Source organism: Monodon monoceros, unplaced genomic scaffold (assembly GCF_005190385.1).
Source record: "Monodon monoceros isolate NGI ecotype Baffin Bay Population unplaced genomic scaffold, NGI_Narwhal_1 Super_Scaffold_2, whole genome shotgun sequence".
NCBI classification, from domain to species: domain Eukaryota; kingdom Metazoa; phylum Chordata; class Mammalia; order Artiodactyla; family Monodontidae; genus Monodon; species Monodon monoceros.
In genome coordinates this window covers 81,026,842-81,050,931 of record NW_021703776.1, presented here as the reverse complement: position 1 = coordinate 81,050,931, position 24,090 = coordinate 81,026,842, and the positions used below count along the sequence as shown (strand labels likewise).

At 44.2% G+C, this 24,090-nt stretch overlaps 1 protein-coding gene and 1 pseudogene across 1 annotated transcript in view; one reads left to right on the top strand and one right to left on the bottom strand.

Moving 5' to 3' along the window:
* Nucleotides 1-1,754, bottom strand: part of SND1 (staphylococcal nuclease and tudor domain containing 1) — a 418,829-nt gene extending 417,075 nt beyond the window's left edge. The window contains exon 1 of the mRNA XM_029233933.1: nucleotides 1,424-1,754. Within this exon, the coding sequence (XP_029089766.1) occupies nucleotides 1,424-1,501 (78 nt within the window). The 5' untranslated portion in view covers nucleotides 1,502-1,754. The remainder of the gene's footprint in view (nucleotides 1-1,423) is intronic.
* Nucleotides 1,500-15,366, top strand: LOC114901370 (annotated as a pseudogene).
* The last annotated feature ends 8,724 nt before the right edge of the window (nucleotides 15,367-24,090 follow it).

Here is a 24,090-nt window from a genome sequence, read left to right as displayed (position 1 = left end):
ATTCCACTACCAGACCGCCAAGCACTGCTCTGTTCCTATGGTGAAGGGAAAGATCAGTGCAAATGAAAAAGCTAATTTAAGAGGAGCCACTTTAGGATAATCCTTTCATAGGTCAAGTCAGTATTTCAAAGAGGTGAAAATATGTGGACCTTGGAAATTCCCTTCTCTTTCAGTTCCTGATAAATTCTGACTCTCCGTTTATGTATAAATAAACGGGAAAGCAATATTGAAAATCCTAAGAATCTCAGCTGGAGGCAGAATATCGCCTAAGAAATGAATACATAAGCATCAGTGGGAAAAAAAAAGTCTTGAAATCTAATTCATACACACAAGCTGAAGAATACTTTAATCCTGTGAAAGACAGTAAACCACTGCAGAGCTTTGGGACAAAATCTCATAAAGAATATTTCCTGACGGAAAAGTCAGAATTGCAGTCTGAAATGCAATCTGGAAGTCTGCGGTCATCACAACCAGAAATTCTAGTAACAACCAAGAAGTGTCAGGTTCCAATATTAGGGAGTGTTGGGGGGAAGCCAATAGAGGGGACAATTGATACAGAGAATTTATACTACAAAATTATCATGGAGCCGGGGGTAAATATTTTTTAATGACACTTGCAGGGTTTAAATTCACCATTCAAAGATGTAGGAAGGGGATATATAATCAGGCAGAATCTACGGTGTTACAGCAGTGGACTGGGAATCAGAACACTTGGGCTCTGGTCCTGGCTCCAATCCAAACCACCAGGTGACCTTAGGCAAGTCACTTGCCCTCTTCAAACTAGTCTCATCTGTAGTGAGGGAACAATAATGATGGCTAAGATTCCTACCGGCCTAACATCTTAAGAGTCAAAAAGAGGGGGAGCACAAATATGAGGAGCTCTCAGGACTACAGACTTGACACAAGAGGTGGAGGGAAAAGGACGGGAAATGAGGGCCAGAGCGCGAGAAAACTTGGCGTAAGTAACTGAGCGTCGGTGAAAATATAAAAGCTTCAAGAAGACCAAGTACTCCAAGAGTTCCATGGAAGAGCGGACGTCAGGATCTTGAAAAACTGCAAACTACTCAGCATATGCCAAAACGGACAGAGGACAGGGGGATCAGAGGACAGATACCAACAAATTATCCCCCTTAACCAATCACTAATCTATCTGTCCTGGTAAACAGCCAAGAGACTGAGTGCCGCGATCACGGAAATCACTGTGACCCCCTAATGCCACGGTGTCCAGGAGGCAAGGCACCCAGGGGAGTCCGTATCGGCTTGTGTCTAGGGAGGGGATTCCGAGAACGGGTGAAAAGTGAGGAAAGAGGCAGAGGAAAGAGGATCTGGGAGACCATGCAGGCTGGCGGGAGGGGAAGGAGCCAGCGCCAGACTCCCGCGCGGTGGTGGCCTGTGGGATCGGTGTCCCGGTCCCCGCTCTCACCATCTTGACGATGCCCCGCTGCACGGTGGGGACCGCGGGTCCCCCGGAGGAGCCGCCGCTCTGCGCGGAGGAGGCCATGTGTAGCAATGGAAAACCAGCGAGTAAGACGGTAGGCCGGCTTGGAGGTGTCAGTGTGGGTGTCGGTGTTGGTGAGAGGTCGCCGCGGAGAGGAGCAGGCGGGCGACCGGCTGTGGGCGATGGACGGGACGGACGCGCCGGGCGCTCACAGGAGCAGCAGCAGGACTGCCAGCGAAAGAGACGCGATCTCCGCCGCCGCTACACGTTCTACTCGCCGCGCAAGCGTGCCAGAGCGCCACTGCTCTCCGGCCAATTAGAGCCCAGAGCCCGCCGGACCCCAAGCCAATAGACACCCTGCTCGCGGAACCCCGCCCCTTGCTCCCCAAACCTGTGGAGAACTTCAGGAAGCGCTGAAAGAGCTGATTTGCGGTGATGGGCTAAGTCTGGGGCGGGACTTCCGGGGCAGCGGTAGTAGGTAGTGTCGGGAGGTGTAGTGGAAAGGAAAGGACACGTCAGCATCTGGCCGCGGGGCGCGGTGGGCCATGGGAGCCCCAAGGGCGGAGTCAGCCTCGCCCTCCGGCTTCGCCCCGCCCATTACGCCCAGCCCCGCGGGCCCCTGGGGAGCCCACGTGGAAGCCAGTTTTCCAGGAGGGCGCACCAGGGTTGGGGAGAGCGGACTGGGACCCCGAGCCAACGAGGCCGAATCCTAGAGGGATCTCAGTACTGGTGCACACCGACTTCCGACATTTTACCTCAGCTGAAAGTGTGGGAAGAACTTGGAAGAGTCTGAACGCCGTGAAACCTACCAATGTTGGCCTTGACACAGAACGTGGCCGCGCGCCCTTCCTGTAGTCGGGAGTGTATCTCGCTCGCATTTGTGTCTTCGGTGACTAGCACTTGTTAGGCACTCGATTAATGTTTTTTGGTGGAAAGAATAAATCTCTCTTACGGGGTGATATGTCTTGTGCGCCAGTGAAGTTGCTGAGAACCTTGCTAACACTCTCTCCGTTGACGCAGGGTGAAGAGCCACGCCTCCTCCAGCCGCCCGACCCCATCCCTTCACCTAGCCCTAGTCTCTCTTTTGAGTAAAGTGATGGCGGGGTAGAGAGGCGCAGAGCAAAGACATAAATGTTTACGTGAGTGTTGAGAGGCAACTAATATTCGTCGAGTGCCCACTATGAGGAGCCAAGGATCTTACTTTCATGCCATTTAATCTTAATCTTGAAACTTGGTCCTACGCTGAGGACACTGTTTCCCCTGTAGCTCTTTTGAGAAGAGGTTATTCTCCCACGCTTCACCTTTCCCAGAGGCAAGTTTTGGGGTGAACATCTTCCAAGATGCCTAGTGCCCCTTCCATACCATTAATTTGCCATCCTCTTCAAAAAAAAAAAAGTCTCTGTGGTGGCTCATCCCACCTGATTATAGTACTCTCCTCCTCACTGGGGTTGTTGTCTTCTCTGCCCCAAATGCCACTTTGTCATTCACTGAAATTGACACCTGGTGCACACTCTTCTCCACCCAGTGATCCTGAGCGACTTTAACCTTTATGTGCCTGACTTATCCAATACCCTGGCGTTGACCTCATCTTTAGTGAACTTGACCTCAGCACCCGTTCAGCTACCCTCTTTAGGACAGATGAAGCATTACAACTGCTCCATAGCTGAAACTGTAAACTCAAACACCCCATTCTCTGATTATAATTGCTGTCCTTTATCCCTTCTCACTAAGTTACTTCTTATACCTTGTATTAGTTATCTGTTGCTGTATAACAATTTACCCCAAAACTTAAGTATTAAAGCAATGAGCATTTATTATCTCACAGTTTTTGTCAGGAATCTAGGCAGGCCTTAGCTTCAAGTTCCCTCACAAGGCTGGAATCAAGCCTGGAATCAATGGGAGCTTTGGTCTCATCTGAAGGTCCCATCTGACTAAGGGAGGATCTGCATTTAAGATCGCTCAGGCAGTCATTGGCAGGATTCAGGACCTCAGTTCCCTGCTATGTGGGTCTCCCCGTAGGGCACACAGCATGGTAACTGGTTTGCATCAGAGCAAGTGAGTGAGAGAGCGAGAGGGCAAGCACAAGTCTTTTTGAACCTAATCTCAGAAGTAACATCCCAGGACTTCCCTGGTGGTGCAGTCGTTAAGAATCCACCTGCCAATGCAGGGGACACAGGTTCTAGCCCTGGTCCAGGAAGATCCCACGTGTTGCAGAGGAACTAAGCCCATGCGCCACAACTACTGAGCCAGCTCTCTAGAGCCCACGAGCCACAACTGCTGAAACCCACGCGCCACAACTACTGAAGCCCGTACGCCTAGAGCCCGTGCTCTGCAACAAAAGAAGCCACCGCAGTGACAAGCCCCCGCACTGATATGAAGAGTAGCCCCCGCTTGAATCTCCACTGGCCGCAACTTACAGCAACAAAGACCCAACGCAGCCAAAAAAAAAAAAAAAAAGTAACATCCCATCACTTGCCATATTCTACTGGTGCAGCCCACACTCAAAGGGAGGAGATTACACAGGGGCATGAATACCAGTAGGTAGGATCACTGGGGATCATCTTAGAGGCTACCTATCACACACTGTTCTTTAAGTAGAATTCAAAGTCCCTGAACCTCTCTGTCCTCTTTACATCATCTCTTTTCTACTTTCTCCTGGTCCTTTAGACTCCATTATTTTTGCCCTTCTCCTTCCAGTATCCTTATCTCTAATCCCCATTTGTCTTCCACTGGACTCAACTGTCAAAACTGCAACTCTAGATCTCTCTGCCTTCTCCAAACCTACCGCTTAGCTAGAGCAAACACTCAAAGATACAGGTCATTGCCACACTAACAATTCACAGGCCCTCACACATTGCCTGGAATTTCTTCTGTTTCCTCAATCACTTTGGTCTCCAACTCCATTGGGTCTCGTGTGTCGTTGTTTAATTAAGACTATATTTTTAGAGCAGTTTTAGTTTCACAGCAAAACTGAGAGGAGGGTACAGAGATTTCTCCATATATTCCCTGCCCCCGCACAGGCATAGCCTCCCTCATTATCAACATCCCGTGGTCCGTCTGTTACAGTTGATGAACCTATATTGACACGTCATAATCAAAGTCCATAGTTTACATTAGGGGTCACTCTTGATGTTGTACATTCTGTGGGTTTAGACAAATGTATAATGGACATATATCCATCAATATAGTATCACACAGTATTTTCCCTGCCCTAAAAATCCCTGGGTCTGTTTTACAACTGATGGGAACATGCTTTATAACAAAGGGAGCTCTACCTAATGCACTGTGTTAACCTAAATGGAAGGGAAGTCCAAAAGGGAGAGGATATCTGTATGTGTATGGCTGATTCATTTTGTTGTGCAATGGAGGCTAACACAACATTGGAAAGCAATCATACTCCAATAAAAATTAATTTAAAAAAAAATCCCTGGGTCTGTTTTAAACCTTCTCTGTTTTCCTCTTAACCCTGACTCCACTCCCTCCCACACTCTCCAATAGTGTAAAGCCTCCTACTTTGGAGGGATAATAAAAACCATCAAGAACTCCCTCCATATAAAGACTCAGACGTAGAGAATGGACTTGAGGGCACAGGGAGGCTGGGATGAAGTGAGAGAATGGCATGGACTTATATACACTACCAAATGTAAAACAGATAGCTAGAGGGAAACAGCTGCATCGCATGGGGACATCAGCTCGGTGCTTTGTGACCACCTAGAGGGGTGGGATAGGGAGGGTGGGAAGGAGAGGCAAGAGGGAGGGGATATGGGGATATATGTATATGTATAGCTGATTCACTTTGTTATACATCAGAAACTAACACACCATTGTAAAGCAATTATACTCCAATAAAGATGTTAAAAAGAAAAAAAAAAAGAACTCCCTCCATTTCCCACCACAAAAGCTAAAAACTTATCTTCCTTCTCATTCTTCTCCTTTTCTCCCTTGTTACAAAGAAAAAACTTCCTACTGCTTAGGCTAAACTCTCCGTCTATGTCACGGATCCACCCCCTCCACCTTCTCAAGGGTGCTCAGAAAATTCCCTCTCCTGTTTCATAGCCTCTCAGTTTATCCTGGATTCTTCTCATTAATATTTAAATACTCTCAAATGTCTTGCATAGTAAAAATAAATTAATTAAATTCATCTTTACTCCACATCCCTCTCCAGATAGCTCTCCTCCCTTCATAGGCAAACCCTCTTGGCGAAATTCTTTGTGTTTGTTGCCTCTACATCCTCACCCTGCATTCAGTCCTCAGCTCCCTGCACTCTGACTATTGCTCTTATCAACTTACTGTTCTCTCCCAGGTCACTCATTAGTGACCTTCTTGTGACTACATTCAATGGACACTTTTCACATTGGGCAGTAACTTAGCTGAGCTCTCCATAGCATTTGACATCGTACTCCTTGAAATGTCTCTTTCCTTCCCATGTTTCTTATATTCCTCCCATCTATCTCCATTGTAAATGACTCTCCTTTTGCCTACCCCTTAATATTGATGTTCCCCTGGGTTCTTCTCAAAGTATCTTCTTTTCTAGTGCAAAGCATTCTTCCCGAGACATCTAATCCATTCTCATGGCTGCATGCTAATGATTCCCAAATAGATAACTCCTGTTAAAATAACTCCCTTGCGCTCCAGACCCATATGTACAATGATACTCTGGATATCTGCCCGTGGCTGTCACCTTGGGAATTCAAATTCAACATGTCTCACAAGGAGCTCATTATCTTTCCTCCCTAGCCTCCTCTTCCCTAGTATGTGTCTCAGCCCAAATAATGAGATGAAAAACTACCCAGTTACAAGCCAGAAATCTGGAGATCGTCTGTGACTCCTCTCTCTACCTCATTCCTTAATTCTTAGTCAATCTCAGAAATCTGTTAGATCTACAGCAGTGCGGTGTAGCACATAAGCCCGACCTGGAGCAAGACCGCCTGGGTTCACATCCCAACAGGATATAACCTTGAGCAGGCTGTGTGGTATCTCTGTTCCATGGATTTCTCCTCTGTAAAATAAAGATGATAATAGGACTTACCTCCTAGGGTTGTTCTGGTCTTGAGGATTGTATGCGTTAGTATATGCTAAACGCATAGAACACTGCCTGGATATATGTGTTAAATTTGCTGTGATTATTATTAAGTATCTCCTGCTGCTTAAGCCTGACATATTTTCACCAGGGTCGCTGCACTAGGCTTATAATAGAGCTCCCTGACATCAGGGAGCTTCCTTTACCTACACCCCACCCATTCTTCCTACTGCAGCCTAAGTGATATTTCTAAAATGCAGATCTGATCAGGTCTTTCTACGCCCTAAGCCCCTCCCGTGATTTCTCTACACCAGCTCTTCTCTCACAGCTCTACCCTTCCACAGTGTGCCCAGGCCAAGTGAACTTGGTTTTGGCCATTCAAGACCACACTCCTTGGCCTCCAGGGCTTTGTGCCTACTTTTCTGTCTGCCTGGAGCACTCTTTCCATCCCTCTTTCCTCCTCCCTGCCCTGACTCACTTCCCCTGTTTCCCCATCCTTCCAACTCCCCACTTAGAAATCAGAATGTCTCCCCTGGAAGACATTGGGAAGAATGCCTTTCCTCAGGGTAGGATTGTTTTGTTTTTTCTCCTACTCTTGGTCTGTTAGAGCACTTATGAGATTGTAGTATCATTGTCTCTTTCCCTTTGAAAATGTCATCAGACTGTGTCTAATTTCCTTACAGTGGAATTCTGAGGCCATGCCTGGCACAGACAGCTGCTCAGTATATATCTGTGAATAAGTGAATGACAGGGACTTCCCTGGTGGTCCAACGGTTAAGACTCCGCGCTTCCACTGCAGACAGCACAGACTTTGATCCCTGGTCGGCGAACTAGGATCCTGCAGGCTGTTCGGCACAGCCAAATAAAATACAACAAAATAAATGAATGACAGAAAAGTATTATCATATTCATTTCACCTGTAAGGAACTATAGATTCAAGTAGGATGTTTGTTGAAGGTCACACGGCTAGAGGATTAGTAGAGAAGGGATTTGACACTAGTTCTTGTGACTCTAAAACTCATGTTCACTCTGCCATTACTAATGGAAGGAGACTTAGAAAACCTTAAAGGTGACTCCTGTGTGGTGGAGAACATGAACACATACCGCCCCCACATACACACAATGTAGAGATGGACAAGATTCATTTAAACAAACAAACAAACACCCTATTTTCTGTACTCCTTTGAGAGTAAATCTAGGAAATATATCCCCAGTAGTAATAGTGGCCAAAGTATATTGAGCACTAAATATTAAACAGACTCTATGCAGAATGCTTTTCCCTACATTACACAATTTAATCCTTAGAACAAGGCTATGAAATAATCAGTCTCTTTCCACAATGGAGGACATTAATGCTTTGAAAAGGTGAGCAACCAACTGTAAGTCAATTGGTAATAAGGGATGGAGTCAAGATGTGAACGCAGAAATTTCTGACCATAGTCTACTCTCAACCATTTAACTACCCTGCTTCTAGGGTGGCCAGACATGTCCCCTCAACCTCGATCTGTACCTGTAGAATCCAGAGGCTTCAATGAAAGAGTTTTCAACTCTCCAGTGAGCTTCCTTTGAGTAAACGGGAGGAAATTCAGCACTAGACTAACTACCTGCTTCCATTCTTTTTGTTTTGTTTTGTTTTGTTTTGCGGTTCGCGGGCCTCTCACTGCTGTGGCCTCTCCCGTTGCGGAGCACAGCTTCCGGATGCACAGGCTCAGCGGCCGTGGCTCACGGGCCCAGCCGCTCCGCTGCATGTGGGATCTTCCCAGACCGGGGCACGAACCCGTGTCCCCTGCATGGGCAGGCGGACTCTCAACCACTGCGCCACCAGAGAAGCCCCCTGCTTCCATTCTTCCAAGCCCCTCTCCAACTTCAACCCACCCTCCTTACTGTCAATTTGCTGTTCTTTCTGAGATGCACATTTCAATCACACAGACTCCCTCCTTACCATTATAGTGGCTCCCCTTCTGCTTCAGACAGAGTTTCAACTGCTTAGCATAGCACAGGAGGCCCTCGCCTTCCGGCTCAGACTTCCTCTTCCTCCTCCTTCACCTCCTCTTCTTCCTTCTCCTTCTTTTTAAACTTTGTTACAGACTGAACTGTGTTCCCCAAAATTCATAAGCTGAAGCCCAAACCCCCAATGTGACTGTATTTGGAGATAGGGCCTTTATGGAGGTAATTAAGGTTAAAAGAGTGGTTTCCTAATCCAATAGGATTGGTGCCCTTATAAGAATAGGAAAAGGAACCAGCTCTCTCTCCGTCTCTCCCTCCCCCCGCCCTCCCCGCCTGCAGGTGTACAGAGGAAAGGCCACGTGAAGACACAGCAAGAAGGTGGTTGTCTGCAAGCCAGAAAGAGAGATCTCGCCAGAAATCAACCCTGGCGCCTTGATCTTGGACTTCTAGCCTCTAGAACTGTGAGAAAATAGGTTTCTGTTTCTCGAGTCATCCTGTCTGGTATCTTGCTATGACAGTCTGAGTTAATACAACATTTTACTGTACTATGCTTATCTAAAAGAAAAGTCTCATATGGGACTTCCCTGGTAGTCCAGTGGGTAAGACTCTGTCCTCCCAATGCAGGGGACCCGGGTTCGATCCCTGGTCGGGGAACTAGATCTGGCACGCATGCCACAACGAAGATCCCACGTGCCGCAACTAAGACCCGGCACAGCCAAAATAAATAAATAAATAAATAATATTTTTAAAAATAATAAAAGAAAAGCATCATAAACCCAAGTTGTCTAGACCAGCCCTGTCCAAAAGAACTTTCTGCAGTGATGGAAACATTCTATATATGCTCTGTCCGACACAGTAGGCAATAGCCACATGTGGTCAATGAGCACCTGAAATGTGGCTAGTGCAACTGAGGAACTGAATTTTTAATGTTATTTAATTAAAATTAATTTAAATTAAGTTTAAGTAGCCACCTGAGGCTAGTGACTGATGTATTTAATCACCAGTCTAGGTGATCAAACTTAAATCTTGCTGTCATATCTGATACCAGAATCTTCTATGTTGGTTTTTTTTAATTAATTTATTTATTTATTTATTTATTTATTTATTTTTGGCTGCGTTGGGTCTTCGTTGCTGCACGCGGGCTTTCTCTAGTTGCGGTGAGCAGGGGCTACTCTTCGTTGCAGTGCGCGGGCTTCTCATTGTCGTGGCTTCTCTTGTTGTGGAGCACAGGCTCTAGGCACGCAGTTGTGGCACGTGGGCTCAGCAGTTGTGGCTCGCAGGCTCTAGAGCTCAGGCTCAGTAGTTGTGGTGCATGGGCTTAGTTGCTCTGCAGTGTGTGGGATCTTCCCTGGCCAGGGCTCAAACCCATGTCCCTTGCATTGGCAGGCAGATTCTTAACCACTGTGCCACCAGGGAAGCCCTATGTTGGTTTTTATTTTTATTTTTTTAACATCTTTATTGGAGTATAATTGCTTTACAATGATGTGTTAGTTTCTGCTGTATAACAAAGTGAATCAGCTATACATATACATATATCCCCATATCTCCTCCCTCTTGCATCTCCCTCCCACCCTCCCTATCCCACCCCTCTAGGTGGTCACAGAGCACAGAGCTGATCTCCCTCTGCTATGCAGCTGCTTCCCACTAGCTACCTATTTTACATCTGGTAGTGTATATATGTCCATGCCACTCTCTCACTTCGTCCCAGCTTACTCTTCCCCCTCCCTGTGTCCTCAAATCCATTCTCTACGTCTGTGTCTTTATTCCTGTCCTGCCCCTAGGTTCATTAGAACCACTTTTTTTTTTTTTAGATTCCATATATACATAAAGTCTCTGGAGTTCCCTCATGCTCTAGTGGTTAGGATTCAGTGCTTTCACTGCCGTGGCCCAGGTTCAATCCCTGGTTGGGGAACTGAGATCCCACAAACAGTGTGGCACGGCCAAAAAACAAAAAAAAGAGTCTCCTTCCCAATAGGTATAAAGCTTTTGAGCTATTTCCCTCTGCCTGGAGTTCTGTGCCTGCAACAGGAACAAGATAGACAACATCCCTGCCTCCTGGAAGCTTACATTTTATTTTTTAAATTAACAAATTTATTTTGGGGGAAGCTTACATTTTAATATCAGAAACTCAGGATGGGATCATTATGATGGCTGAACTTTAAATTTGGATTAGAGGTACTGGCAACCAAGGCAAAAATAAAAAAAAACACATTAGGTTATATAATTATCACTGTGTAATCAAAGGAAGTATATTATTTTATGGGAAAAAACAAACTTTTCCCTTGACATTGAATTCTAGAAGGTTGTCATTACATGACTCTTTATCTAAAGAGCAATGAGTAATATGATGGCAATGTTTGCAGTGGAGTTTTATGAGATGAAGAAATGTGGCTTTTTCTTATTAAAGGGTCACAGAAAACTTAAAGGAATACTATTGGATAGTAACTCAGTGAAAGGTTCTGTGGTAGAAAAGAGGAAGCATTATAAAGAAAAAAATCTGCCCTAAAAAAGGGGGTCACAATACCTATTTCTTGGGAATTTTCTGTGGTCCAGTGGTTAGGGCTCGGCGCTGTCACTGCCGAGGGCCCGGGTTCAATCCCTGGTCGGGGAACTAAGATCCTTCAAGCCACGCAGGGCAGCCAAAAAAAAAAAAAAAAACCACTAAGGGGAAATACCTAATTATTTCCTCCCAGGTACAGATAGTCAACCAAAACAGTTAAGAAAGGGAAAACAAGACCCTCTAAGATATTCTAAATAGGTCAAGTATAGAGAATAATATTTAGGTATTCCCTAGCCCATACCATTTTGGTGAGGGAAGTCATACAGAGAGACTCTAAAATTGGAATCCATAAACTTGACATGATCCTGACCCTTTATTAAACCCTCCTGATATCGGTGTACTTTGGTTCAGGGTGTATAGAGAAAAATCTGGAATATTCTAAAATTGTTTCCGCCTTTTGACCTGGCAATTCCACTTTTGGAAATCTCAAGGGAAAAAATGTCCTGGGGCAGAGTGGGAGGAGTCCAAAGCAAGTATTAAGTCAAAGGGGTTGAGAGGAAGTGCTCTATAATGTGTTTGCCAAGGTATGAATTGTTTGTGGAACCTATACTTTGTGAATCTTACAAGTTACATAACCTAAGTCTCAGTTTCCTCGGCAGTAAAAATGGGAATAAAAGTCGTGCCTGTCTCATTAGGTTGCTGTGAGATGATGAATGAAAAGTTCTATTTACAGTGCCTAGGATCTAGGGAGTTCTTAATAAGGTGAGTGATAACGATGATGATCTAGAGAATTTGAAGTTACTCATAGCCCCAAAGATATCAAAATAGCTAAGAAAACTTATGATATGTAAACAATGAAATACTAGGTAGCTTTAAAAAATGACATGTATGTAAACTATCTTTATAGTGCAATGTAAAAACCATGACATGAAATAGTTTTGCATGTTGATTTTAACAAGGTAAGAAGACATGTATAACTTAAAAAGAACCCAACAGAATTTTTAGAGATGGAGACAGAGTTTAATGTTCTGTTGGTTTGCTGGGTATCATTTCTAAAGTTCAGAGTGAATTCTTTTTCAAATAAACTTAGTTTTCAGTGCCAGAAGATTAATTTCTTACCTTTTTTCTTGTGAAATATAAGACACATGAAAGTGCTCCAAACAAAAATGTACACCTTAATGATTTATCACAAAGTGAACACTAATGTAATTACCACCTAAGTCAAGAAGATGAATGGCCAGCATTCCCAGAAACTGCCCTTTTAATTGCTGCTCTTCCTAAGCCTGTATCTTAAAACACTATAATTTTGCTTGTGTTTTTTAAAATTTATAACTGAAATTAAACAATATGTATTCCTTCATGTGGTTTCTTTTGCTCAGCGTTATGTTCGTGAAATTCATCCACATTATTACATATAGCTGTTGTTTGTCATCTTCATTGTTGTATAGTATTCCATAATAATGACTATACCACGCTAGGTTTATCCATTCTCCTGTTGATGGATAGTTGGCTTGTGGCAGATTGTGTTTTCCAAAGATGGCCACAGAAATATCTCTCAACACACATGCTGTTTTTATAAAGTGACCTCAACATTCCTCCCATTAAAAGGTGGCATCTATGTCCCCTCGCCTTGAAGGCCTTTGCTCTGCCTTAACCAACAGAGTGCGGCAGAGGTGACTTCTAAGTCACTTCATAAAGTATGCCTTGCACTTCCACCTTGTTCTTTGGGGATGCTTGCACTTGCCACCAAGCTGGGTGAAAGCCCAAGCTACACCATGGAGAGGCAGCATTCAGGTGTGCTGGTCAACTGCTCCAGCTGAGTTCCTGGCCAACAGCTGGCATCAACAGCCAGTGGTTGCCTAGTGGTTAGGAATCTGGGCTCTCACTGCTGTGGCCTGGGTTCAATCCCTGGTCGGGGAACTGAGATCCCACAAGCCCGCAGCCAAAATATATACACATATTCTGTTCCCTGGTGGCCTAGTGGTTAGGATTCTGGGCTTTCACTACCATAGCCGGGGTTCAACCCCTGGTCGGGAAACTGAGATCCTGCAAGCCGTGTGGCGCAGCCAAAAAAAAAAAAATCCAGAAGCATGCATATATTTGCGTCTTCCATGCTATTTTGGGAATTCTCTGGTGGTACAGCTGTATGAGGAAGAAGGCTTTAGATGATTTCAGCCCCTCACCACTGAGCCACAGCCTTTGAGTCTCCCCACAGAAGTCACAGACATTGCAGAGCTGAGACAAGCAATCCCCTCCAGGCCCTTTCTGAACTTCTGACCCACAGAATCCGCAAGCATAACAAAATAAGAAACGCATGTTCATGAATGTTTATTTATAGTAGCTGAAAACTGGATACAATCCTGTTCCTGGCACTATTGCTATAAAATATATATATATTATGTGTTTCAAACTTAGCGCATAAAACCACGAACATGCGTTTCTTTGGGGAATATATAGGGGTCATAGGTTATGAATATCTTTAACTTTGGTAGATAATGCCAAACTTTTTTCAAAGTGGGTGTGCCAATTCAGACTGTCTCCAGCAGTACACAAGAGTTCTAATTATTCCATATCCTCACCAGCATTTGATATTATCAGTCTTTTTTTTTTAATTTATCATTCATTTATTTGGCTGCGTTGGATCTAAGTTGCTGCGTGGGAGCTTTCTCTAGTTGCAGCAAGTGGGGGAGCGGGGGCTCCTCTTCATTGCTGTGTGCGGGTTTCTCATGGCAGTGGCTTCTCTTGTTGCCGAGCACAGGCTCTAGGCACGCGGGCTTCAGTAGTTGTGGCGCGTGGGCTCAGTAGTTGTGGCGCGTGGGCTCTAGAGCACAGGCTCAGTAGCTGTGGCACACTGGCTTAGTTGCTCTGCAGCATGTGGGATCTTCCCAAACCAGGGCTCAAACCCGTGTCCCCTGAATTGTCAGGCGGATTCTTAACCACTGCGCCACCAGGGAGGTCCTTATCAGTCTTTTTTAATTCCAAACAGTTTGGTCGAGGGGCAGTAGTATTCTCATTATGGCCTTAATTTGCATTTCCCTGATTTCTAATGAGGCTAAGCATTTTTAAATATGTATAACTGGTATTTGGTCATAAAGGTATTCTCCTCTATTATCTTCTAGGAGCTTTATTATTTTGCCTTTCACATTAATAGCAACAATTCCTGGAGGTACTGTGACATCATTTCGTTTGTCTGCCCTCAAGTCATCTTTTGGGATTGTAGTCATTTCAATGTTATCCTGATCCAAAATGAGAGGATCTAACCCTGGAACATTCTCCTGCTCCCAGAACTTAGAAAGTCTTCATTGCAAACCAAATGATAAAGTCAAAATCCTGAGGCTCTAGAAGAGTAAAACACTTTATTCTTCAAGCAGTCTAATCCCACCAACTCATTTGGGACCAAGCTCTACAGAGGAGTACCCCACTCGCTCTGTGCTCCCCATCACACACCTCGCCTCCAAACCAAGTGCTTGAAGCCATGGCTCTCCCCCTTTCTCACTGTGCTGCCAAACAAGCATAAGTGTCCCCACTCCCATCTGGCCCCTGTGGCCAGGACAAGGTCATTAAGAGGAACGTCTCTCCTGAACTCTGGATTCCCAGATTTAGGGGCAAACATGAGGATGTCAGCACATTTTAACTGTGACTTTAGACCTTTCGAGCTTGGTGTTTGAATTCCCCTGGAAGGGTTAGGATGGCTTCTCTTCCTGGGAGTTACTACCCATGGAATTGCAAGGCAGTTACATTTCCAACCTGCTCTTCTCTAAGATGTGAGACCAAGTTCTTCCTAGCCATGACAGACAAATGGGAAGGTCTGTCCAGTTACCCTAATGTTTACTGCTATACAGATTCCACTAAGCATTCATTTCCCTTCTCCTTGTTTATTCTCTTTGTCCCACCCACCTTCCTTCTTGCTTCTGACTTCTCCACATTCCTAAATGAATTTGTCTCTTCCCCAAAACTAAAAATAAACCCATTATAATTAAACACCCTTGGCCTAGCCAAGAGGCCCTGAACACACCAAGGTGAGAGATAAAGCACAGAGCCATTTGGGATTGCAGCTCCGTGGACAGAGGGCATTGGAGTTCAGTTAAGTTCCTTATATCTTCCCCTGAAATTGCTTCCCTCTCATGGGGGCAAATGAAAATACAAGGCTCTACTAAAATCTATAAGGCTGCAAAGTGCAGTCAGGGGGAAGTTGGGCTGGAAATCGGAGAGAGACAGAACTGAGTATTCTCCTGGTGTGCAGCCTGCCGATGTGAAGGAAATTGTGGAGACGGGTGTGCAGACCCTTGCGATTGGCTGAGGGATGAGTGAGGCCTTGAAGGTACCCCATCAACTCTGGAGTACCTCGGGAAAGAAGGCACTGATGTGCGGGCCCTCCAGGCAGAGCAGGCAGTGAAGGAGGATAATGCCTTGGTTACCCAAGGTGCCAGGGTGGGAGGGGTCTTCCATTCCACCTGCTGATGGAAACTTAAGAGGATAAATCAGGAATTCCCTGGCAGTCCAGTGATAAGGACTCGACACTTTCACTGCAGTGGCCTGGGTTCAATCCCTGGTTGGGGAACTAAGATCCCACAAGCCATGGGGCACGGCCAAAAAAAAAGAGAGAGAGAGAGAGAGAGAATAAATCACTAAGCAATGAAAAAACAAAACAAAACAAAACAAAAAAACCCAACCCACCCTTAATACAAAAATTCCACCCCATGCATTATTTTCCTTAAGACTTTCAACGTCCGTCTCATATCAGTATAAAAACGCTTCAGGGCCAGGAAATGCAAAGGAGCAAAAAGGAGTCAGAACGTGGTGGGAGCATAGTAAATGCTTACAGAAAAGGGTTGTAACTGGTTAGGAAGTAGGTGGTACTCATGAAGTTTTCCCCAACAAGGCAGCCTCACAGAGGCCCTGGCACCCCTAGCCTCCTTAGGGAGGGCATTTCTGAGGGTTCGTACGTACCCCACAGTGGGTACTGGTTGTATAACGCTAGGGGGGAGCCGAGAAGTTCAGCTCTAATCACTCATTCGGGTGATAGTGATGCAGCTGCTCTGCAGGACTGGGTCCCACCAGCCCTGTCTACTGGCCAACATACACAGACTGCACCCTGGAAAGACAGCACATTGCTTCTCTTAGGGGACAGCACGATTGACAGTTATACCTTTCTAGCCTCCAGGCCAGAATTCATCTGGGTGAGAAAGAATGAATAGGCGTGAGCCCCATGTGATCATAAACCAACAGCCCAGAAAAGCAGCCGAAGTCTCTTTCTCATTTGAGTTTTTGCTTAGTCTGTATTTATTTATTTATTAATTTTTTTTCCCCTCAGCCTGGTTTTATCGCACATCACTTCAGAATGCCTGCATAGCCATGTGTTCATCATTTTGGTAACTAAGAAGCCCCATTTTGCCTTCTATTGGTGCTTAAGTAAATTATAAACACTACCTTTTGCTCAGTCTCTACAACGGGCCAGGCATGGTACTAGATATTTTGTATATACTATCAAATGATCTCATGAAATTGCTATAATAATCCCCCATGGGAGAAATGTTGTTTCCACTGTAAAGGAAATAAAACTGAGACTCAGGAGGACAGGATTCCAACCCAGGTCTGTGTGACTCCTAAGTTCAAGCTCTTGGTCCTTCTGTCAATCTATCCATGAGGCATGGTTTTGGAAGCCTCTTAGAGGCCATCCCACCTCATACAAAGGCTGAGGTCGTTGTCAAAGACATCCTTTCAGTAACATTTAATAACATTCACCTTATCTACCCGTTTTTTTCCTTATCTCACAAGGTCTTCTGCCCACCCAGCTTTTATTTTCCCCATCAAATGATTCTTGTTTTTTCAGTCCTAGAAACAAAATGCTGGGCTAGATGAGTCATTGTTTCAAGCCGCTGTGACAATTTTCTGTGTTCCTCCTACAGAAACTGTTATCTAGTACCTTGGGTAATTTTTTTCTCTTTTATCCAACTTGATTGTCCTTTGTCTCCCAAGAAAATTTCTGTTCCTACAAAGTAGCTATTAGAGGGAGTCTCCTCTAAGCTCCTAGGGTTAAGACAGAGCTGAATATATCTGAGAAGGTTTGGAAGTCCTGAAAATGATTATTAAAGAGGGGATTTGCTTTAATAGTCCCTGCTGGTCCCAGCCTCACCCCCATTTCCAGGGCCTTTGCCCCTTCATAGGGATTCCTCCCTCCCAGGTTCTAGGTAGCCAAACACTGCCCTCTGGCTGCCCAGTGGAGGCCTTATTGGCAGGCTAGGCCCAGTAGTTGGCCCTCACCTCCTTCTCCACCCAGCTCACATATTCTGGATGTCATAGGATGGTCAAGTTGTTTGCAGGAAGCAGCCAGATAACTTCAGGGCTTGTTTATCAATGGACCGTGGACAGCTCCTGATCGTCTCCTTAACTTACGGCCTAGAATTTCCAGGGAGAGACAGGATAAACCTAAGAGGAAATCTAAAAACATTGACAAGAACATGACAATCAGCACACAGTGATGGTGGCCCCATGGAGTGGTCCACAAACAAGAACTTGCGGTGAGAGTATGAGGAGAAATGGCACCTTGGTGAGAGCCAGGAGGATTATTGTCTTGCTGGGCATTTGCTCTGCGGTCCCTACCAAGGGTAAGAACTCATTTTTGGGATCAGATAGGACAGGGTAGAGCAGAAGATGCTCCCTTCTTGGGATATGTCTTGGAGGGGCATGATTATCTCTCTCCAAATCTCAGTGCTGAGAGGTTACCATAGGAAAGGTGCTAATTAAAACAATGGGATCATTCCTGTTATGGGTTGAATTGTGTCCCTGAAAAATTCATATGATGAAGTTCTCACCCCCAGTACCTTATAATGTGACTATATTTGGAGATGGGGTCATTGTAGATGTAATCAATTAAAATCAGAGGTCATACTAGAGTAAGGTGGGCCCCTAATTCAATGACTAGTGTCCTCATGAAAAGAATGCCTCTTTTGAAAACACACACAGAGGAAGGACGTCATGTGAACATTGGAGCCATAAGCCAATGAACTACCAGAAACTAGGAGAAAGACCTGGAACAGATCCTTCCCTAGAGCCTCCAGAGGGAGCATGGCCCTGCTGACACTTTGATGTCAGACTTCTGCCTCCAGAACTGTGAGACAATAAATGTCTATCATTTAAGCCACCCAGTTTGTAGTATTTTGTTACAGCAGCTGTAGTGAATTAATACATCTCCCTATGACAAAAAGAAGCAGGTAAACTAGGGTTAGTTTATTCATTAGAAAGATGAGGTCCCACAGCAAATAAGTGGCCATTTGGCCTAAATCTCATTTTTTTCCAAGCAATGTGCTTCCCTCCACACACGTGCCAGTGGTGTCCTCCCACTCTCTCTTGATGGAGCAGGACAGAAGATGCCACGCAGTCAAGAGGCTAGATTTCCTATGTCTTCTTTCCCATTTCCTTCCCACATACTACTTCCTTCTACTTCAAACTTTCCCCTTTCATCTCCTACTCCATAAATTTTTAAAAGATGTAAGTGAGTTAGGAGAGGAAGAATGTAGAAGCTAGGAGGCAGGAGTCACTTGGGCATTTTATTTTTTATTTTTTTAAATTAAATTAAATTAATTAGTTTTATTTATTTTTGGCTGTGATGGGTCTTGGTTTTTGCACGCGGGCTTTCTCTAGTTGCGGCAAGTGGGGGCTACTGCTTGCTGCGGTGCACAGGCTTCTCACTGCAGTGGCTTCTCTTGCTGTGGAGCACGGGTTCTAGGCGCACGGGATTCAGTAGTTGCAGCACGCAGGCTCAGTAGTTGTGGCTCTTGGGCTCTAGAGCGCAGGGTCAGTAGTTGTGGTGCACGGGCTTAGTTGCTCCGCGGCATGTGGGATCTTCCTGGACCAGGGATCAAACCCGTGTCCCCTGCACTGGCAGGCGGATTCTTAACCACTGTGCCACCAGGGAAGTCCCACTTGGGCATTTTAACTACTCTATTTTGACCCTACCTTCTTGTCGCCTTTCCAAGCAGACCAGAGCTCAGGGGATTCACCCTCCAGTACAGAGAAACCCCAGCATCTGGAAGAGAGAGACAAGCTGTCGTTTTCCTATTTGAATTGCTTGGTATCTCTGTGGACTGGCTGATGAAATTCTCTTGCCTTGTCTTCGCTCTCAACTGGGGCTCTCCCAGTACTCAAGATATGTGAACTTGGAACTCCAGGGGAGTCTGCTCTTTACAGACTTGCTTTGCTTCTACCCTTCATCTTCATAGACTGACATCTCCATTATTGCCCAGGGCTCATAGACTGACAGCTCCGTTCTTACTCAAGCCTCCACCAATAGTTTCAAAAAGAGCTTTAATTTTTTGAGATCAGGGTGATAAAGAGAAGGGAAGCATGCATAAGAACTTCCTTTTCAAAGACATCGTTCTAAGTGAAATAAGCCAGACACGAAAGAACAAATATTACATGATCCCACTCATGTGGTACCTAGAATAGGCAAATTAATAGAGACAGAAAGTAGCATAAAGGTCCAAGTGTTAGGGGGAGTGAGGAAAGGGGAGTTATTGTTTAATGGGTACAGAATTTACGATGATGAAAAATTCTGGAAATGGATAGTAATGATGGATATACAACACTGTGAATGTACTTGATGCCACTGAATTTTACACTTAAAAATGGCTAGAATGGTAAACTTTATGTGGTGTATATTTTCCCACAATGTAAAAAGAAAAGTAAAGAAAATACTAGAGGTAAAATCAGCATTCTTTATTACTGATCCAACAGAATCATTTTTTTCTGAGTTACTAAGATTGGTATCTTTGGGCAATTATGTTAGATAGTTTGACTGATATTTTTACTGGTTGGTTTAAAATAAATTCCTTCTTTTCTCCTGAAAAAAGAGAATTCTATTCTCAAACCCAGCTTCCTTAACAAGGCTAATAACACCCAAAGGATTTTACTCTGTTGGGTTCCAGAGCATGTGTTTTCAATTCCATCCCTGGAGGAAGTCAGACTCATGGTGTGGAGAGCGGCTATTGGACGATACGGGATTTAAAGGAGAACTGGTGTCTCAGAGCGCTCGCAGGTGCCAAGTCTTTCCCAAGTCTGCATCTCTTTTTCCCCTTCTGACCTGATGCTGACTCCCCTGCCAATCACAGTGCTCGGACTCTCAGGGGAGAGGTGATGAAGGAAGCCTGGGTTATGAACAATTACTATCAAACTCAGTGTCCCTACGAAATGCAGAGCACTGGGCAGGCTGCAGGGGGAGCCCACGTGCAGACCCTGCAGGGCCACCTGGCTCTCCCAGGCAGGCTCCCGAGTAGCTGATCCCCCGCCGCTGAGGTCAAGCAGCTCTAGCCAGCGTCTCTCCAAATACAGCTTGACTGGGATAATTATTATTATATATTATGAGAAACAGAAAGAAAACTAAGAGAAAGAACTCAAAGTACCAAGAGACAAGAGAAACCGGCATAGTGGGTGGAGAAAGTGAGGGCTTTGGTGAACCATCTAAATGTTGAATAGTGGGAGAAGAAAAGAGAATCAGAGAGTAAACAGAAGCTTCCATGAAACATCATGCTGCTGCACTTTCTTCCACAAAAGAGAGAGAGAAAGAGAGAGAGAGAGAGAAATGTGGAGCCGTCTAGGGAAGGTTAAAATAACTGATTTCACGTAGTGGAGATTTGAGAGTGTAAGAGCAAGCAAGAAGTGGGCCTGAGGACTACAGTAAAGAGAAATTAGGTAAGCTGAGGGTTGGTGGTGAAGGGATGCCAGCTGGGCTGATGATGAAACCTGGGACGTGGACCATTCAAAGCCTGGTTACTGTGCTTGATGGTGCCAAGCCAGAGACAGTAATGAGACTTGATTTATAATTACCTGTCTTACACAGCTTGTCCTCTGGGTAGTAGAGTGACTTCTGTTGGGCTGAGCAGATGTTGCTTTGGGGGCCTTTGTGGACACAGTAAAGATGACGAGCTCTGGATTCCTGGGACAGAGGTAAGATCCTTATCCTTGGGGAGGGAGCTTTCTTCCCCGTTGCCTTTGGGTCTTGCTAAGCAGCGGAAAGTTACCCAAGCTGGAGCACTGAGCTTTCCTAGGTAGGACCTGTTACAGACATAGTTTCAGTGATGACTAGATCACATTAAAACAGTTCAGTCCCGTCTCACTCTATAGTGAGACAAAGACCAAGATCCCACAACCTTCAAAAAGCATAGAGGCAAAGACCTTGGATCATCAATGACTCATGTTCCTCCTCCCCTTCCCTTTCAAAAGTGCAGAAGTTTGTGGATATTTCAAAGGCAGCAGAAAGATAGCCACCCCACTATCTCCAGATGAGGTGACTCTAGGTCAGAGAAGGAATTTCATACAGTAGGCTTAATGAGCCCAGAGATCAAGAGGCTAAACTGAAGAGCAGAGAGACAGAAATGACAGGAGTGCAGAATTAAGGCAGCAAGGGTGGGGCTGGGAAGGTCCTAGGCTGGAACGGGTGACCTCAGTCAATAGATAACAGCGTCACCTGTTGGCACATAATAGTAGTAGTAACAGTAGTAACAACAATTATAGTGTGATACTTATATTGAGTGTTCTGTACATGTGCATGATAAACCCTGTCCTCACTCTCAAAGCTGGATCTCTGAGAGAACCCTTCTTAACTCATTTTATGAGACCAATATTAATTACCCTAACATCAAAAGTGTTAAAGACATCATAAGAAAGGAAAACCGAACACCAGTATGTTTCATGAACATAGATGAAAAAAAAATCCCCAGCAAAATATTAGTAAATCGTACCCAACAATGTCTAAAAAGAATCATACATCATGATCAAGTGAATTTATTCCAGGTATGCAAAGCTGGTTCAACGTTTAAAAATCAATGAATACGATCCATCACATCAACAGGCTAAAGAAGAAAACAAAATCACATCAATTGATGTAGAAAAGGCATTGAACAAAATCCAATGCCCACCCATGATAAAACTCTCATCAGACTGGGAATAGAGGGGAACTTCCTCAGCTTCATAAAGAACATCTACAGAATTTACACCTTAGGTTCGTCAATTGTAACGAACTGGAGATATTGAATATGGGAGAGGCTGTGCGTGTGTGGGGACAGAGGGTAGATGGGAAATCTCTGTACCTTCCTCTTAATTTTGCTGTGAACCTAAAACTGCTCTAAAAAAATAAAGTCTATGGGTATGGTGACGCCTTTTTAGATACAACACCTAAGACATGGTCCATGAAAGAAATAATTGATAAGCTGGACTTTATTACAATTAAAAACTTCTGCTCGTGTCCTGAGACTGTGCTCCGCAACGGGAGAGGCCACAATAGTGAGAGGCCCACATACCACACACACACAAAAAACAAACTTCTGCTCTTTGAAAGACAATGTGAATAGAATTAGAAGGTAAGCCACAGACTGGGAGAAAATATTTGCAAAAAACATATCTGATAAAGGAATATTATCCAAAATATACAAAGAACTCTTAAAACTTAACAATAAGAAAACAAACACCTGATGAAAAAATGGATCAAAGCCCTTAACTGGACATCTTACCAAAGAAGATATACAGATGGCAAATAAGCATATGGCAAGATTATCCACATTGTATCATTAAGGAAATGCAAGTTAAGATGACAATGATATACCCCACTAGACACCTATTAGAATGGCCAAAATCCAAAACATTGACAACACCAAATGCTAATGGGTTTGTGAAGCAACAGGAACTCTCATTCATTGCTGATGGGTGTGCAAAATGGTACAGCCACTTTGGGAGACAGTTTAGTAGTTTTTTTACAAAACTAAACATACCCTTACCATGTGATTCAGCAAGTGTACTCCTTGCTATTTACCCAAAGGAGTTGAAAACTTATGTCCACAGTAGGTGAATGGATAAATAAACTGTGGTTCATCCATACAGTGGAATATTACTGAGTGCTCAAAAGAAATGAGCTATCAAGCCATGAAAAGACATGAAGGAATCTTAAGTGCAAATTACTAAGTGAAAAAAGCCAGTCTGAAAAGGCTACATATCGTATGATTCCGTTACATAATGTTCTGGAAAAGGCAAAACTATAATGATGGTAAAAAGATCAGTGGTTGCCAGGGGCTTGCGGGGAGGGAGGGGGGTTGAATAGGTGAAGCACTACGGATCTCTTAAGGCAGTGAAATTACTCTGTGTAATACTGTACTTGTGGATACATAACTTTATGCATTTATCAAAACTTATAGAACTTTACAGCACAGACAGAAAATGAAACTTAATGTATACAAATTTTAAAAAACTACCTAGAGGTCAGGGAATCCTAAAATGAATTGCAGAATATGACTAAATAATCTAAGTGTATTACAAATGAATGAAACAGCTTCAGGGACGGGAGTGGGGAAAACCAAGTTACTTGATTTAAGTAACTTTGGAAATGAGTGGAGTCTGTAAGACTAAAGGTAAAATAAATTGTACTTATGTATTATACAGACTACACAGGTAAGCAAGGGAGGAAACCAGAATGATCCATGTGATAATGGATTGGAGTTGGAGACATCAATATGAACTCATGTTTAGTTTAATATCGATACAAATGGTTACATATGGAACTATTTATAGATATGTCTATATACATGGATTAGTACACTCATGTATATTTCTTTGCTCTGTCAGCTGAAAGAACCCAGAAGCACGGACACCCCAGTAGCAGCAAGCATGCCTAGTGCCCAGGTCTTTGTTTCTCATACCATTCTCCAACAAAAGGTACCAGAGCTCCTTGGAGAAATGGCTGATTCTAGGCCTGGGGCAGGAAATATACAAGATAAATAAGGAGATACTTAAACATACACAGACACACACAAAACAAAAACTGAGTCCCATGAAAATGGGGGTATGTCAAAGGGACACAGGAGGCAACTGAAAGAGGTCCCAATAGCCAAAGCCAGAACGATTTGAGCAACAAAAAATGTAGTATATTGGACAATAATATTCCAAAGAATAAAGTAAGTATCTGTAGTCCATATTGACAGACATACATTACTGAACAAATAAGTGTGAGAGAAGTAAAAAATCTCCTGAGCAGAAGAAATCCAAAATCAATGTAGATACTTCACTCTCAAGCAGGTGAAGCATAACTCCCCACTCCTTAAGTGTGAGTTGTACATAGGACTTCCTTCAGAAAAGTACCATATGGAAAAGAGGGAAAAGATTAACTTCGGTGGGGAAACCCAATAAACGCTACCTCAA